The sequence below is a fragment of the Sceloporus occidentalis genome, unplaced genomic scaffold (genome assembly GCF_023333645.1).
Source record: "Sceloporus occidentalis isolate IW3139 unplaced genomic scaffold, rSceOcc1.0.p SCAF_138, whole genome shotgun sequence".
Lineage (NCBI taxonomy): Eukaryota > Metazoa > Chordata > Lepidosauria > Squamata > Phrynosomatidae > Sceloporus > Sceloporus occidentalis.
The window spans coordinates 192016-209152 of record NW_028317118.1 but is presented as its reverse complement, the minus strand read 5'-3'; the positions used below and the strand labels follow the sequence as shown (position 1 = coordinate 209152).

Here is a 17137-nt window from a genome sequence, read left to right as displayed (position 1 = left end):
CCCAATATGTCCATGTGAAATGAAATGAGGTCAGGCAAGCCTTGCATAAGGAAGCAAAAAACATTTTGAACCTTTTAGAGACCACATGAAAGCTTATTCCAAAAGGCATTCATGGATGATTTGTTTCTCTTTCACCAGCCTCCACTTTCTGTTTTAATTTCCATTTTGTTGGCTAGATGGATAGATCTATGCTTCTTTAAAATGCCGGGGGTAGCTGGTGAAACAGGCTTCTCTGCTTTTCCCTTTTTTCGCTGATGGTGCATGCTCAGTAAGGCATTTGGGAGACAGTTGCTTATTACCTTGCCTGTTGCAGGCAGGTACACACAGCTACAGTAAGATCAGCAAGACCCGAATTCTTTTCTTTCCCAGCTCAAGCCTTTATTGCATTGTTTACTGCAGACATGGTGCTGCAGTCTGGCACTGAAAGTCTGTGTTTCTCCATCCCTCCTTCACCATTTACAAAAGCTGTCAAGACAGATCTCTTCCAACAGGCCTTCCTGGAACAACCACTCGGTCACCCATTGATACGATCCCCATATAGAATACGCTATGGATCCCTCTCTTTGTATTGCTGTTTGTTTTAATTGTTTTAATAATTGGTGTATTTTATTGCTGTAAGGGAATTTTAATTATTGTGCTGGTGGGAGGGCAATGGATTTTATTTTATTGCATTTTATTCTTATTATATGCTGCCTCGATCCTGACAGAGAGGTGGGATACAAATAACATTTATCATTATTATTATTATCCTTCCAATGCTGCTGGAAAGCTTCCATTCTAGACAGAGGACAAGGAGGAAACAGGGGGCTGGGGGTATAAAAAGGCTTTTCAAAATGAACTTTTTTGTCAGAGTGTAAATTTCTTAGGCCCTATACAGACAGGCCAAAATAAAGCTGCTTCAGGTCACTTTGGAGGTATGGTGTTTCAATGATGCATGCGTCCTAAGAGTCTGGAAGCTGCACCAAAGTTGCACTCCAGTCCTTAGGACTGGAGAGTGGCTTTGGTGTGGCTTCTGGATTCTTAGGATGCATGTATCATGTAAACAGCACACTTGCAAAGTGACTCGAAGCAGCTTTATCTTGGCCTGTCTGTATCAGGCCTTAGTGTAAATGGCTTACACTATGCCTGAATTTCTTTTTTCAAAGAGATACTGTTATTTTTAATAACTTTTAAAAATAGTGGAACAGACACCACTCCTTTCCAGTGATTAGGAATAATGAATAGACATAACTTGGCTATAAAAAAAGCAAAGTGTCTGCTTCAACATTAAAATGTGAAAAAGGAGGTTGTTCTCTCCCCCTTCCTCATAATATGTTATGATAACCTTGTTCTTGACATATGTTGCTTCCAAGTTCTGGTGAAAAGGGTGAAGTACGTAGATCACGGGAAAGAGATCTCTTTGTTTGCTATCTTGGAGGGCTTCTGTCAAACAGCAGATATATAGTGGGCTAGAAGGACAAATGAAATAGCTTGATCTGATAGAAAGCAGTTTCCCTTACGCTTATATGCAACTCTTCTTCCCCCATGAGGCCAGTAGAGGGCATCCTAACCTTCATATCAGTCCAAGAAATTGTGCAGAAAATCTTAACTTTAGCCAAACCACCTAGTGTGGCATTGCTTTGTCACTCTCACCTATGATGGGATCCCCTCGCTGTTGCACTGAAATCAAAATTTGTTTGTAATGCTTATATTTATGCAGCAGAAATGGTGCTCTTTCATTTCATATTTGCAATTAGATATGTAGGTTTTGAATTCATCTTCTGCAAATTATATCAGACTTCAGAGCCTGGAGTGGAGGAGCCATTTGGCTGTGCTTATGCAGGCTGTCTCTTGCCCTTCTGTCCTTACATTCTAGAGCAGATCATTAAGCAGAGAGTCTGTGAGCATCTAGAAAGTAATGCCATAATCACAAAAAGTCAACATGGGTTTCAGAGAAAGAAGTCATGCCAGACAAACCTGATCTCTGTTTTTGATAACCAGCTTGTTCGATGAAGGGAATGCTGTGGATACAATATATCTTGATTTCAGTAAGGCCTTTGACAAAGTTCCCCATGATATTCTTGCAAACAAGCTTGTAGAATGTGGGCTAGACAAGGCAACTGTTAGATGGATTTGTAATTGGTTGACTGGCTGAACCCAAAGGGTGCTCAACAATGGCACCTTTTCATCCTGGAGAGAAGTGACCAGTAGGGTCCCATAGGGCTCTGTCCTGGGCCCAGTGCTATTCAACATCTTTATCAATGACTTGGAGGACAAAATGGGAGGCATACTTATCCAATTTGCAGATGACACCAAATTAGGAGGATTAGCTAATACCCCAGAGGACAGGATCAAGATTCAAAATGACCTGAACAGACTGGAAAGCTGGGCCAAAGCTAACAAAATGAAATTCAACACGGAGAAATGTAAGGTACTGCACTTAGGATGGAAAAATGAAATGCACAGATATAGGATGGGGGACACCTGGCTGAATGAAACTGCATGTGAAAGGGATCTAGGAGTCCAAGTAGACCATAAGTTGAACATGAGTCAACAATGCGATGCGGCAGCTAACAAGGCCAATGCGATTTTAGGCTGCATCAATAGAAGTATAGTGTCTAGATCAAGAGAAGTAATAGTGCCACTGTATTCTGCTCTGGTCAGGCCCCACCTGGAATATTGTGTCCAGTTCTGGGCACCACAATTCAAAAAGGACATTGAGAAACTGGAGCGTGTCCAAAGGAGGGCGACTAAAATGGTGAAGGGCCTGGAAACCATGTTCTATGAGGAATGACTTAGGGAGCTGGGGATGTTTAGCCTAGAGAAGAGAAGGTTAAGAGGTGATATGATAGCCCTGTTTAAATATTTGAAGGGATGTCATATTGAGGAGGGAGCAAGCTTGTCTTCTGCTGCTCCAGAGACTAGGACCTGGAACAATGGATGCAAGCTGCAGGAAAAGAGATTCCACCTCAACATTAGGAGGAACTTCCTGAGCAACAGTGGAACACACTCCCTTGGAGTGTAGTGGAGTCTCTTTCTTTATAGGTCTTTAAACAGAGACTGGATGGCCATCTGTCGGGAATGCTTTGATTGTGATTTCCTGCAAGGCAGGGGGTTGGACTGGATGGTCCTTGTGGTCTCTTCCAGCTCTATGATTCTGTGATTTTTTTCTTAGCTTGGAGTGGGCAAAGTGTGTTTCCTGGGCTATATGAAGCCCAACAAGGTTGTCTCTGCAGCTCCGAGACTCCTCTGTACTGCCTTTTTTCTGGCAAAAAGCAGGAGAGATTATCTCTGGGAGTGGTGATTCATCTTTTAAATTGTTCACCATCCCTTAGCCACATCTATATCCTGCAGCCACAGTGAGTGAGGTCTTGGGGGCCTTTTAAATGTTAGTGCTGTCATGTGGAAGAGCTGTTTTCTCCTGAGTGGTTCCAGTGTCACCAGGATAATGTTCAAATAGAATCATAGAGTTGGAAGAGACCTCAAGGGCCATCCAGTTCAACTCCCTGTCATGCAGGAAGTCAAAATCAAAGCATCCTCGACAGCTGGCCATCCAGCTCCTATATAGAAACTTCCAAAGAAAGAGACTCTGCCACACTCCGACGGAGCATGTTGCACTGTCAAACAGCTCTTACCGTCAGGAAGTTCTTCCTAATGTTGAGGTGGCATCTTTGTTCCTAGCTTGGCCAGTAGTAAAGGATGGTGGGAATAGTAGTTCATTAATATCTGGGAGACGGGAGGTAACCGATTTCTCAAGAGCCAATGTGGTATAAGTATTGGACTAGGACTCTGGGTGGTCAGGGTTTAAATCCCGCTTGGCCATGGAAACCCATTGAGTAACCTTGGACAAGTCGTACTCTCTCCAACAAAGCAGCATCAGAAATCACAGAGTTGTCCTGACTAGTCTCAACCAAAAACAGAGCTCTGCCAAATATGGATGCAGCTTGAAGCTCTGGTTCATAGAATCATAGAATCATAGAGTTGGAAGAGACCGCACGGGCCATCCAGTCCAACCCCCTGCCATGCAGGAAATCCGATCAAAGCGTCCCCAATAGATGGCCATCTAGCCTCTGCTTAAAGACCTCCAAGGAAGGAGACTCCACTACACTTCGAGGGAGTGTGTTCCATTGTCGAACAGCCCTTACTGTCAGGAAGGTCTTCCTAATGTTGAGGTGGAATCTCTTTTCCTGGAGCTTGCATCCATTGTTCTGGGTCCTGTTCTCTGGAGCAGCAGAAAACAAGCTTGCTCCCTCCTCAATATGACATCCTTTCAAATATTTAAACAGGGCTATCATATCACCTCTTAACCTTCTCTTCTCCAGACTAAACATCTCCAGGTCCCTGAGTTGTTCCTCATAGGGCAAGGTTTCCAGACCTTTCACCATTTTAGTTGCCCTCTTTGGACACGCTCCAGTTTCTCAATGTCCTTTTTGAATTGTGGTGCCCAGAACTGGACACAATATTCCAGGTGGGGCCTGACCAGAGTAGAATACAGTGGCACTATTACTTCTCTTGATCTAGACAGTATACTTTTATTGATGCAGCCTAAAATTGCATTGGCCTTTTTAGCTGCCGCACCGCACTGTTGACTCATGTTCAACTTGTGGTCTACTTGGACTCCCAGATCCCTTTCACATGCAGTTTCATTCAGCCAGGTGTCCCCCATCCTATATCTGTGCATTTCATTTTTCTGCCCTAAGTGCAGTACCTTACATTTCTCTGTGTTGAATTTCATTTTGTTAGCTTTGGCCCAGCTTTCTAGTCTGTTCAGGTCATTTTGAATCTTGATCCTGTCCTCTGGGGTATTAGCTACTCCTCCTAATTTGGTGTCATCTGCAAATTTGATAAGTATGCCTCCAATTCTGTCATCCAGGTCATTGATAAAGATGTTGAAGAGCACTGGGCCCAGGACAGAGCCCTATGGGACCCTACTGATCACTTCTCTCCAGGCTGAAAAAGAGCCATTGTTGAGCACCCTTTGGATTTGGCCGGTCAACCAATTACAGATCCATTTAACAGTTACTTTGTCTAGCCCACATTTTACAAGCTTGTTTGCAAGAATGTCATGAGAAACCTTGTCAAAGGCCTTACTGAAATCAAGCAAAAACTTCCCATCTGTATCAGGGTTTAGTGGTGGGATGGGTAGCTTGCTGGTGCTCATGGATGTAAAGCAAAACCCTTGATTAGCCTTATGTATAACAACAAATGTTTCCACTGCTTCCTATTGATTTGAATGCCTGTCTCTTTTTTTTTTTATATCATACAGGGTGTACTGGACAGGTTTTCCCAGATTCAGCCCAAGCTGATCTTTTCAGTTGAAGCTGTCGTCTACAATGGGAAAAAACATAACCACCTGGAAAAGCTGCAGAATGTCGTAAAGGGTACTGGTTGCCTTGTGTACTTGTAGGAACTGTTGAAAACGAACCTTGTTACTCTTCCCCACCCACACTTGTCCTCCTTAAACTCATTAATGTAATGAAGGGATAAATACAGTAAATTTAATCCTGAGTGAAGCACAAGTGGCCAGCGGTCTCATGCTGCTGCTTGGCAATGCTTCTGGTTCTGTTGCTGTCTGGGCTAGTAACCTACAATTGGTCTTGGTGGTACATCTTTAAACTAGGAGGTACAAACCATGAGGCCTCCAATGAATCCAAGTGTGTGAAAAAGGGATGGAGTGCTTGAGTTCTGCTCTAATAAACCATGGTTTGTTGGGGCTAGGTATTTTACATCTAAACCAGGGCACTCTTGCATGTAGTCATTTCATACTACTACAGTTATAATTACAGTTTTAGTGCTATGATTGCACTTTGACTGTCAATGGCAACATCCTACAGCATCCTGGGATTTGTAGTTTGATGTGTTATAAGACCTCTCTGGTTGAGAATCCTGAGTGCCCTTCCCTAAACTCCAAATCCCAGGATTCAGAGGATACAGGCATGACATTTAAAGGGGAATCATAATGCTATATAATTATGTACTGTGAAAAGGCCTCAAGTATTAAGAAGCTGAAAAAAATTAGAAACAGTTGCCTGTCTCATTTAATTTTGTGTGTATGTGTGTGTTTTTTTCTGTTGCAGGGCTCCCAGATCTAAAAAAAGTAGTGGTGATCCCATATGTTTCCTCGAGAGAATCAATAGACATTTCCAAAATCCCAAACAGGTATAAAATGGCCACAGATATATATGTATGCATATTTATTTAACCCCATAACCTTTCTGTTTTGAGTAATTGGGTGTCACTGAAGCTAAAATGCTGTATTTTAAACAGATGGTTTCATATTCTGTCACCTCACCGCCTCACTGATCTCTGGCTCCAAATGGGGTATTTCTCCAGTTATTTAAAGATGGGTCATTTGTCTTCAGACGTTGGGATATGGTTCTGGGAAATCCTAGCTGGCATGCACAGTGGTCAAGGGTATGGGGAGTTGCAGTCCAGCATCATCTGGAAGCTTTAGGCATACATAATAGGATGCAAACTACTGATGGTGGCAAAAGAGTTGTGTTTTTGTGTTTGTTCAGATCTAGGCGAGAGAAGCAAACAATGAATAATTCAGAAGTGCTATTTTGAGCACAAAGACACTTGTTTATTCTTCAGAGCTGCAGTACTTAACAGCGATTCATAACTAACTAGTGTTGGACAGAGATACATTTAACAGATCAAGTGCTTTCTTTGTGCTTCAAACAACTCCCTTCAGCGATAAGCCACCGTATTAGTTTGCAAGTCAATGCTAGATCTGCAGCTTCAACTCTAGTCACGTTTAGGCATTTTCTCTCTCTCAGCTGCACGATAACATCCAAGAATTTCCAGGGACTGGAGAATTGATTTGCTACCAGCCAAATACAGGTTCACACAACACAATAAGCCATAGTTTGTGTTTACCATAGTTTGTTGCTTAAGACATAAATTGCCTGGTGGATGGCGAAATCATGACCTGGCTTCTTTGTTTCTGGCTTATTCCTGGTTTGTTTTTCTTCACCTTTTATCAGAATTGGCATATGGGGGTAACTAGCCAGGGAGAAACCATTGTTGCTGTAGATTTGGATGTCACAACAAGCCATGGCTTAAACAAACCAGAGCTTGCATGGCAGAAACAAATTGGTGGTTCATATTCTGATTCCTGGCTGCATAACAAACCTGCTTCTTAGCAGAGGTACATCACAAGCTATAATTCAACAAACTATACCACAAGTGGCTTTCTGCATCATTTCTAATGCAAGTATTTATTAGCAGAGAGAGAATGAAAGGGAGGCAGCGGAGATGCCTCTTCTAAGATGATGCCTGCTTGAGATACATCCATACACCACTTAAGGGACAAACTGAACATGGCAATGTGCAGGCTTTTAAAAATATTGAATTTAATATTGAATTTAAAAGTTTCCTCTTTCAGATGTGCTATTTGCATTGGGAGGAAAAGAGGGTTTTTCTTCCCAAGAGCAGTTAGCAGCTTCAAGTGAGGAAAGGGTTAAAAATGGTGATGTGCCAGAAGTGCACCTGAGACCATTGTGGGGCTGTTATGACTAGAGATTTCCTTGAGAGATGGTGCTCCTTGCCAGAGGCATTTTTGTTGCAAAATCCGCACAGAGCCAGATGCTGGCATTTTGCAGCATTGTTGCAAACAATTTCCCTACATTTCATCCTCTTACTATATCTAGTTTTTCCCCTCTTTTACAAGCAAAATGTCTGGGACGATGAAAGTGGCAACAAATCTATGGATTCATTCTTTCGTACTTTGCTTTCGAATTTCTTTTTGTCCCACCCAGAATAACAGATTGGAGCAATGAATGCCCTGTGGCATTGTTTAGTGAACCAGGATGCAGTAAAGCAGAAGCGATGGGATCTGGTTATCAGTAGGATGGCTGTGTTTGGGGAGATTGATTCCCTCCCTATAGGGAGGTATGGGTAAGCACTGGCATACTCATTGAGGTCAGAAAATAGAGAAGGTGTACATTAGACCCTGATTCTCACTGTCAGTACATTGGCAGTCTCATTGGAAGGCACAGTTCACACGAAGCAATAACTCAAGATGTGGATCCAGTTATTTGGCTATATAAGCTAGATATTCCGCTTCTCCAAAGAGTCAGTGAGCTTTTGCTTGCATGGTTTTTGTAACAGATGTTGCACAAGCTTCCTCAATACCCTAAGGCAGCGGTTCTCAACCTGTGGTTCACAACCCCAGGTTCACAGGGGTCGCCTAAGACCATTGGAAAACACATATTTCCGATGGTCTTAGGAACCGAGACCATTGGTTAGGAGTCACCACACCATGAGGAACTGTATTAAAGGGTCGCGGCATTAGGAAGGTTGAGAACCACTGCCCTAAGGAGTGTATTCACTGAATTTCCATTTTGCATTAATTATTGTTCTTGTTGCTTTTTCTTGCCTCTGTATTTTAATGTTCAAATTAAGTTAAAAGTAAACCAGCGGGTAAAGCAAAAAGGAAAAAAAAAAGTCCATGTTAACTAAACAAAAAGGGAAGAGAAATGGGATGAGAGCCAGTCTCCATTATTTGGGATGCCGGTCTGCGTTGCTTGCAAGTTTGTCACAATTCTTTTACCCTCATTTCAGTGTCTCTTCTTTTTCCCCCCTCTTTGTTTTCTGTTTGTTTGTTCAGTGTCTTTCTAGAAGACTTTCTCGCAGCAGGGAAGGGAGACCAGGCCCCCCAGCTGGAGTTTGAACAGCTTCCCTTCAGTCATCCTCTTTTTATTATGTTTTCGTCTGGCACAACAGGAGCCCCCAAATGCATGGTTCACTCAGCAGGGGTAGGTCTCTTTCCACCTGGGCTTACAGAGCCTGTGTGTGTGTGTGTGTGTGTGTGTGTGTGCGTGTATAACCATCTGAAAGCTGTCAATAACAAGAAGTGGCAAGGCCCAGCCTGCAAAAGGAGGCCCAGTTTGCTTCGTGTATTTTGCTAATGTGCTTTGCTTGGCTCTGTACCCCTAAGGAAGTCATAGTCTCCTCTCCCTTTTCCCATCTGATGGCTAACTACCAAAGAAATGTGAGCAACAGCCCTAATAATTAGCTTGTGGCTACATGTCCCATTATCCATATTAGTATCACACAGTAATAGGAGCCTTGGTGGTGCAGTGGTTAAACTGCAGTCCCAAGGTTGTATGTTCAGTCCCAGAGGCTCCAAGATTGACTCAGCCTTCCATCCTTTTGTAGGTTGGTAAAATGAGTACCCAGCTTGTTGGGGACAATTGGCTTGCACACACTAACCTGTGTATGGCGTGCTAGTTGATGGATAAGTGGTGTAGAAATGTACATACTATTGTTATTGCTGTTGCTGTAATATGTTATAGGCAAACCTGACCCTATTACTCATGGTAAGCAAGCTGAAAGACTCAGCTCCTGGCTGGGCCACACTTTCTGCACCCTTATCTTCCAAATATATTTGGAGTTGGGGATGAGATGCTGCTTGCGAGGCCCGAAGATGGTTGTTGCAGTGTTGTGTGCGTTCAGTTAATTTCTTACTTATGGCAACCCTAAGGTAACATTATCATGGGGTTTATTTGGCAAGATTTGTTCAGAAGGGGTTTGCCATTGCCTTCCTCTCAGGCTGTGAAACTGTGACTCACCCAAGTGGGTTTCCATAGCTGAGTGAGGATTCGAACCTTGATCTCCAGAGTTGGAGGTCCAACGCTCCAACTACTGCACCACGCTGGCTCCCACCCTAAGATTATGTTCTGCATATCTAAGGAAGTGGATTGTAATCCACGAAGGCCCATGATACAGTAAGCTTTCTGATCTGAAAGGTGCCGCAGGGCTTCTGTTGTTTTGCTGCAAGAAAGAACAGACTTCACAGAACATCACTCCAGATTATAGCGGGGACGTCAAAAGTTTGGAGTATTCATTACCTGAATGGTTCTATGTGAGTAGAAAATGCCACTCCGGCTGCATCCACCCTGAAGAAATAATTCAAGTTGACATCACTTTAACTGCCATGACTTCATGCTGTGGGACTCTTGGGATTGTAGTTTTGTGAAACATTTAGTCTTCTCTGTCAGAGAGCATGAGTGCCACAACAAACTACAAATCTTTAAATCGAATAGCATTGCGCCGTGGCAGTTAAAGCGGTGTCAAGCTTGGTTATTTCTGCAGTGCAGATGCAGCCAGAGAGGGCTGATGTAGAATGTCTCTGGATGCTGGACTTGATGGGCCTCTGGTGTGATCCAGCAGGGCTCTTCTGACCTCATTAACTGCTAGGCTGTATTTCCGTTGGCCATGAATCGATTAACGGGAAGAGGCCTTTTGCTTAATTTTTAATTGGACAGCTTGTTAGGAGTGATTTCTTTTTTTAGACTCTACGTTTGAATTGTTTTGTGAGCCCCCTAGAACTGCAGGCTACGCAACATGTAAACATACTCAAATATGAATAAGTATGTGAGCGTTTCTGCTTTGGAATGAGTTTGCCCTCTGAAGAAGGTTGGGGAAATAGTGGGAATTTGATGTTCGGCAATTAGAAAAACAACAGGCTGAGATGAAAGACAGCGCATGGTATTAAATTACTGTTAAATACAGTGTGGGATATGGTGTGGCTTGAGCATTTTGTTGCTGTTTATATACATGATACCTGGATGCTTTTCCCCAGGGTGTGTTTGAAAACTGTTTTTGGGGGCTTTCTACCAACATAATTTGAACCTTCTAGGTGAGATGTATTGTAATTTACATTTCCCTGATGCCTCTTGATGATACTTTCTTGTCAGTTTTAAATTGAACATGAATGTAAAGGAGAATGCTTCACAGGGGTGTGAGTGTGTGTTTGTAGGGAGGGGGATCTTAAGGCACTAAAATACATTATAGCGAGTAGTTTTGACATAGTAAACTGAGCTAAAGGAAAAATGTGTAGAAGCTTTTTCTTTATTTTTTAAAGCAAAGAGATTTTTCATACCACGTAAGGCTGATTCGGACGGAGCAGACCAGATCATTGTTTTCAAGGGCAACAGTATTGATTTTTCCCAGCAAAACAACAAAGACAAGAATATTTATTAGAGCATGAGTTTTTGTGGATTATAACCCACAAAGATACATGGAGGAAAAGCCCCAGGTATATGCGCATGATGTACATGGGAGGGTGTGGAAGCGGATCAAAATTGGGCATAGAAAGTGACAATTGCATAATATTGTCCATTAACAAAACTATTGGTGACTAGGTCTCTGGAGACCAGGGTTCGAATCCCGGCTCGGCCATGGAAACCCACTGACTTTGGGCAAGTCACACTCTCTCAGCCTCAGAGGATGGCGATAACACAAACTTCCTAGCTAAATAAAGCAATGTAACTCTTGTTAGTTTGAACTACAGTAGACCCAGTGAATCAGTGGGATTTAACAGTGTATTCACTCGCTACTCATTCAAGATTGGAGGAGATTAACTCTTCCACATAGGGTCTTTTCCTGCTCAAATTTGCCAGTGAAAGTGTTTTTTCCACTATAAAAACCATCTTTTGAGGACAAAGAGCATATTCTTATCAACTTCTTCCCCCTCCAGGACGACATTTAATTCTGCGTTTTGTGAGATCATTGTCCTGACTGCATCCTCATGTCTGGAGTTGCTAAACTAACAATCTCCACCTCTCAGCAACCGCTAAATATGCAGTTTGGCTTGATCTTATGGTCTGCAACCTCATCTGTGTTTTATTTAAAATAATGCCCGTCATGGGGGGTGGTGGTGGTAGGGGTTGATATTTCTCAGAACCACGGGGTGGGCATGAACTTCAGCCTAGTCTTCCTTGGCTGTAAAACTAAGAACATAGCCTGCACTCATGCAGCGATTAACATTTAGGAAGAGGTAGTGCTTGCACCTTGTTGCAACTGCGACTTAAGGAGAAAAGATTTTGCATTGCCTTGTCTTTGCAGTGTGGTTATGTGGGCGTATTTAAACTATGTAATTCAATTATGTGAGCATAATTAAATTAATATGTAATTGAATTACAGTCGGCCCTCCACATTTGCAGATTTGACCTTTGTGGATTTGATTATTCACGGATTTGATTAATGCGTTCTCTCTAGGAATTTCTAGATCCTCCAGCACGCCTCTATGGTCAACATCCACCAAAAATCACCTAGAGATTCCCAGAGAGAACACCTCTCTAGGCATTTGTAGGTCCTCCAGCGTAATTCTGTAGTCACTTTCCAGCAGATGTTAACCACAGAGATGCCCTAGAGGTGATTCCTAGAGAGGTGTTCTCTCAAGTTAAAAAAAAATACAGTCGCCCCCTCCTAACTCACGGATCTGAGATCCGCGACCTCAAATATCCGCAGAGGAGCAACCCGCACTATTTCTAATGGTGCGTGTGCCCAGGGGTGCACCCCATTCAAGCCTATGAAGCTTGAATATGCGCGAGCCTCCGTTTTTGCGGGGGTCCAGAACGGATTCCCCCGCAAAAACGGAGGGCCAACTGTAGTGCTTTTTTATTTGTGGTGTTTCCATGTTCGCAGGGATCCCGTGCCCCTAACCCCAGCAAACGTGGAGAGTCTCCACTATAATATCTAATCTGGTTCTTAGCATTAATGTCTCAATGTGAGAAAGCAATGTTCTGCCACTAGAGCGCAGCACCATGATGCTGAAGAACAGAGCCAGAAGCAGCCATTTTGGTAATAAATTGTCTGCAAATGTAACTAGTGCAGAATATTTTGTGCTTGTGCCTTCAGTCTCCTCTTCCCTAGGGTTTTTGCAGTCTACATCTTTTATTGGTGGGTTCCCTTCCTTTTAAACCAACAGCCCTCTAAAGTGTGTAGAGCGTCTTTCCTTTTTTCCCTTCATACATTTGATTTTGCATCAAATCCCATAATGCTTCCTTCAGATGTGAGGCTGTTAAGGGAAGGGGGAAGCCACTTAGCTTGGATGCAATTTACACTCAGTGTCTTCTTTTTAAACTCTCCCTTTGGCTTGAACCTGAAAGGTTCTGAAAGCAACCTGAACCAAAAATTGTAGGCAGCTCATGCAATTCTACGCAAGTGAATGTTTATAAGCTGAAGGGTGCCACAGAAATATTTCTAAGTAAATGGACTTCTTCATCCTCATTTGTATTCCTCTTTTCCTCCAAGATGTTCAAAGAGTCATTAACGGTTCCGGCGTTGCCTCTTCAAATCTCACAGTAACCCTTGTGAAGTTAGTTAGGTTGATAGTAGCTACCCCAGGACTGCCCACTCTAACCACTATATCACCTGCTCATGTTTTTTTCCCTTTTCTAAAACATCTGTTTTTCACCCATACCTGCAGGGGACATTAATTCAGCACTTGAAGGAGCATATCCTGCACGGCAACATGACCAGCAATGACAACATCATGTACTACACAACGGCAAGTTGTTGCTTTTAACTTAGACTGATATACTTGTTCTATGATTTCGACCCTTAGGTTCCAGTTTCTGGTGTTTGGCTGGGTATAAATACCCATATTCTTTGCTGAGAGCAGAATCTGTAATCTGTGTTAAAATAACCCATAAGATGCCTTAAATAAGAAGTCAAATAAATGATAAGCATGTGTGTATTTATTGTGGCAGTTACACATATGCCACCTTACAAATCCTTCCAAAGCAGCTTATGAGTAACATCAGTCTAACTGAACTGGAATCAAAGTTATGAAGAAATAAAAACAAAACATGAGCCTTCCCCCAGGAGCAGGTAGTGGCATGTAACCCTTTTTCTGTCTTGAATCCCATTTTGGGAAAAAGGCAGGATATAAATCCCATAAAATAAAATACCATACCCTGCCCCTGCCCCTGCCCCTGCCCCTGCCCTACCCTTTCTTGGGAGAGAGAAAAATCTATCTGTGAGGCGGAGAGCTTCCAGATCCCCTTTGCCCCCTCATCACAGGCTGCATCCCTGAAAAATGTGGAAATATTAATACGTTTTTAAAACAGAACAGTTTGCTTCTGTTTTTTTTAAACCCTAAAAAGCCAACCATCACTAAAACATCATTCTGTGCTTTAATTTACAATCAAAAATTGCCACCTCCCCCAGCCTTGAGTGTGATTCTCCCCAATATGGTAGAAATATTGATAATCCAGGGAGCACCAAAAATAGCCCTGTATGTCCCCCGCCACCACATCTGTAGTCAAAGATACCTGATGTTGGCTATCTGTTTCCTCCTCTCTCTAACAAGCCTTCCTTACAAGCAGGTGATGGTAGATGACCTGCATGGTGGGAAATAGGTATGGGACACAGGGGTCTAGGTGAAGCAAAACCTTTGAAGTGTTCTTCATCCCTGTTGCTCTGGCCCACTCTCTCTTGGAATCCAATACAGTGAAGCATTTGTAACAGGTGACAGGTGAGAAGTGAAGTCCCTGCCCCAAATAAAAATGGTTATGGAACAGTGCTTTTTCCATCCTCCCCAATCTACTGAAAATATGGCTGTTGCCCGGTTGAAAGACGTTTCCTTTGGTTAGTTGTCCAGATTTTAGCCGATGGATCCGCTAACAATTAGATTTGTATTGGAGCATTTGATCAAACGGTTTTTTATTTCGATCCAAAGTGAGCATTTGTTAGCCTGTCACTCCCATCAGCCTTAGCCAGCAATGTCAAATGTTTAGGTATGATGGGGGTTGGACTCCAAAAGACATCTGGAAGGCTATGGTCGCCCACCATTGTTTGTGATGGTGTGCATGGGTGTTGTAGCAGGAAATCTGAGGGGCCACTTAGAAAAGGCATTTCCCCTGGGAAGTAAGGGGACATGCATTTTCAGGTGGCGGGTTACCTGTGACTTTTGTAAGGACTTGCATTTTAAAATTAGTATAGAAAAAGATGGTACAGATACAGATCATGTACATGCAAATGTATGGATATATATTCTGCTGTCTGATTAATCATGGTGCTTATTCTGCACTATAGGTATGGGTGGTATAGATGCAGATCATGTGCATGCATGTGTGTAGATATATAATCCATTGCAATTGCACATTGCAGCTCAACTTTGTCCTCTTCTTCTTTGGAGGTTACTTGGGTCGACACATAGACCAGAACCTGTATATTGCTGTTTCACAGCAGCATATAGATTTATGCAGTGGTCTCTTAAGCAGAAGTGTGAGATTGGCTTCACAGGTCTGAAAATAGGTGAAGATGGCAGTGAATTTGCAACAGAAGGGAGAGAAACTAACTCATATATATTTTCACCCTAGACTGGCTGGATGATGTGGAATTGGTTGGTGTCTGCCCTTGCTGTAGGTGCTTCTGTAGTTCTCTACGATGGATCACCGCTTGTTCCATCCCCCAACGTCCTGTGGGATTTGGTTGATCGACTAGGGTAGGTAAACTAGGAATTCCAGTTGACAATGAATCCATAAAACTATCCTGACATAACCACACATTTTGATATAAGAAATAAGAATATTTATAAATGATTTACCAGCTCCAGGGTATAACAGAGTCTGATGTGCAGTAGAAACAAGGAATAGGTAGTGTCCTTAAATAATCAGTCCCTGTCATTGCCTTGGTTTCGCACTTTTGCATGCTTACAATGGCAGTGTGAAGGTTTGGGGGATATGTACAGGTGGGCAGAGTGCAGTTGCAGGTATAAACTTTTGTCTGCCAGGTACAAGTAAGTGAAAAACACGCAGTACCTTCAAGATGTCATGTGGCTTAAGCTTTTGGAAGGATTTGAAAGGTTTGTTTTTTGACTACATCTTTCAGAATTGCCCAACCAGCATGGCTAGTGTACCATGCAAGCTGGGTGTTCTGAGAGTTGTAGTCCAAAAAAGTTAACTTTTCTAAACTCTTGCTTTAAGGAACTAGGGACCACTTCCCCCTCTGAGAGGCCCTGAATAGACAATATGTTAATCTCATAGCAGACATTTGCCTGGGCTTCTTTTTTGTTTAGAAATTCAAGGACCAGGAGTGGGGAGGCAGCCCCAACCCATTAGGTGCATATATGAGACAGTCCCTTCCTTCACATGCAGTTTTCTTGTTGCCGCCTGTTTCTGCTGACTTTGTTTTTTGCTGCGGAAGCACCTTTGGGGAGGAGATGATATTGGAGGAAAATGGTCAAAGCTCTTTGCTCATGTTGCAGTCCCAGTTCCAGTCCAGGACCCTTGTGGCTGCTATTTTTTTTTAAATTAATAAATAACAAGCATGAGGAAGAGTATTGCATGATGAACTTGTATTGAGCCTAGAGGTGATATTGAGAAGGGATATGTGTGAGTTACTATCACACATCCCAAGCATTCCCTGACCTTTCTGCTCTGAACTGTTCTCACTTTTTGTAGATGGAAAAGAAATTTCTGAATAGAGTGGGCAACTCTGATCCTGACTCCTTACTATGGGTGGTTTTTATGCATGTATAATCTATCCACTTAACGCAGGTTGTGCAACCAGAGGATTTTTTGTGAAGGCATGGCAGTCTGTCATATCAAGGCAGCACTACTTCTAAAATGGTTGGTTTCAGCCTCATTTTTTAATATCATTAGTTATACTTTTGCTTTAAAGAGCTCAGTGCAGTTTATGAAGCTGTTTCCTCACCCCACCCTGCGAGGTAGGGCAAGTTGAGAGTGATTGGCCCTATGTCACCCCATGAATTTTATGGCTTGGTGTAGACTTGGACCTGAATCTTCCAGATCCTAGTCCAACTCTCTTAACCACACAGTGACTCTTTTTGGTCCAATCCAGGATCACTGGCCAGAATACTGTGACATATGGCAAGCTCACCAGTTTGTACACAGGGCCCATGTCGTTCTGGGTATTGCTGAGTGTAGATGAGGCTAGAGTTTTTTGGGAACTCTCAACCCCAAGCACAATGTTGCTTATTTGTTGTTAATTGCCAATAAATTAACGTATGGTGAACCCTATGAATGAGAGACCTCCAGGTGAACATGTTATTAACAGCCCTGCTCAGGTCTTGCAAACTCAGGGCTGTTGCATTTTTGATGGAGTAAATCCACATGTATTACAGTCTTCTTTTCCAGTTGCCTTCTACCTTATCAAACGTTATCGTCTTTTCTAATGTTTCATGTCTTCCCATAATCCAAAGTACGATAGGTTCGGTTTAGTCGTTTTGACATCTAGTTCACTTCTTATAGGCCAACAGTAAATCCTGCTGGGTGTCAAGACTGGAATACATCTCTGTTTTGTTGCTGTTGTTGGTTTGTCTCAGGAAAGTTGTCTGCCACAGCTGTAGGAAGCTTGAGACAGTTGTTTCTGCAAAGTTGGGTCTTCAAGATGGCTTCTC

General features: G+C 42.7%; 1 protein-coding gene across 1 annotated transcript in view; it reads left to right on the top strand.

Annotated features, from left to right (window-relative positions):
* The window catches only part of LOC149281118 (acetoacetyl-CoA synthetase), a 48726-nt gene that overhangs the window by 17763 nt on the left and 13826 nt on the right, over window positions 1–17137 (top strand). Inside the window, exons 6-10 of the mRNA XM_089499650.1 lie at window positions 5246–5360; window positions 6057–6138; window positions 8591–8738; window positions 13199–13279; window positions 15096–15220. Coding sequence (XP_089355776.1) covers window positions 5246–5360; window positions 6057–6138; window positions 8591–8738; window positions 13199–13279; window positions 15096–15220 — 551 coding nt within the window. The remainder of the gene's footprint in view (window positions 1–5245; window positions 5361–6056; window positions 6139–8590; window positions 8739–13198; window positions 13280–15095; window positions 15221–17137) is intronic.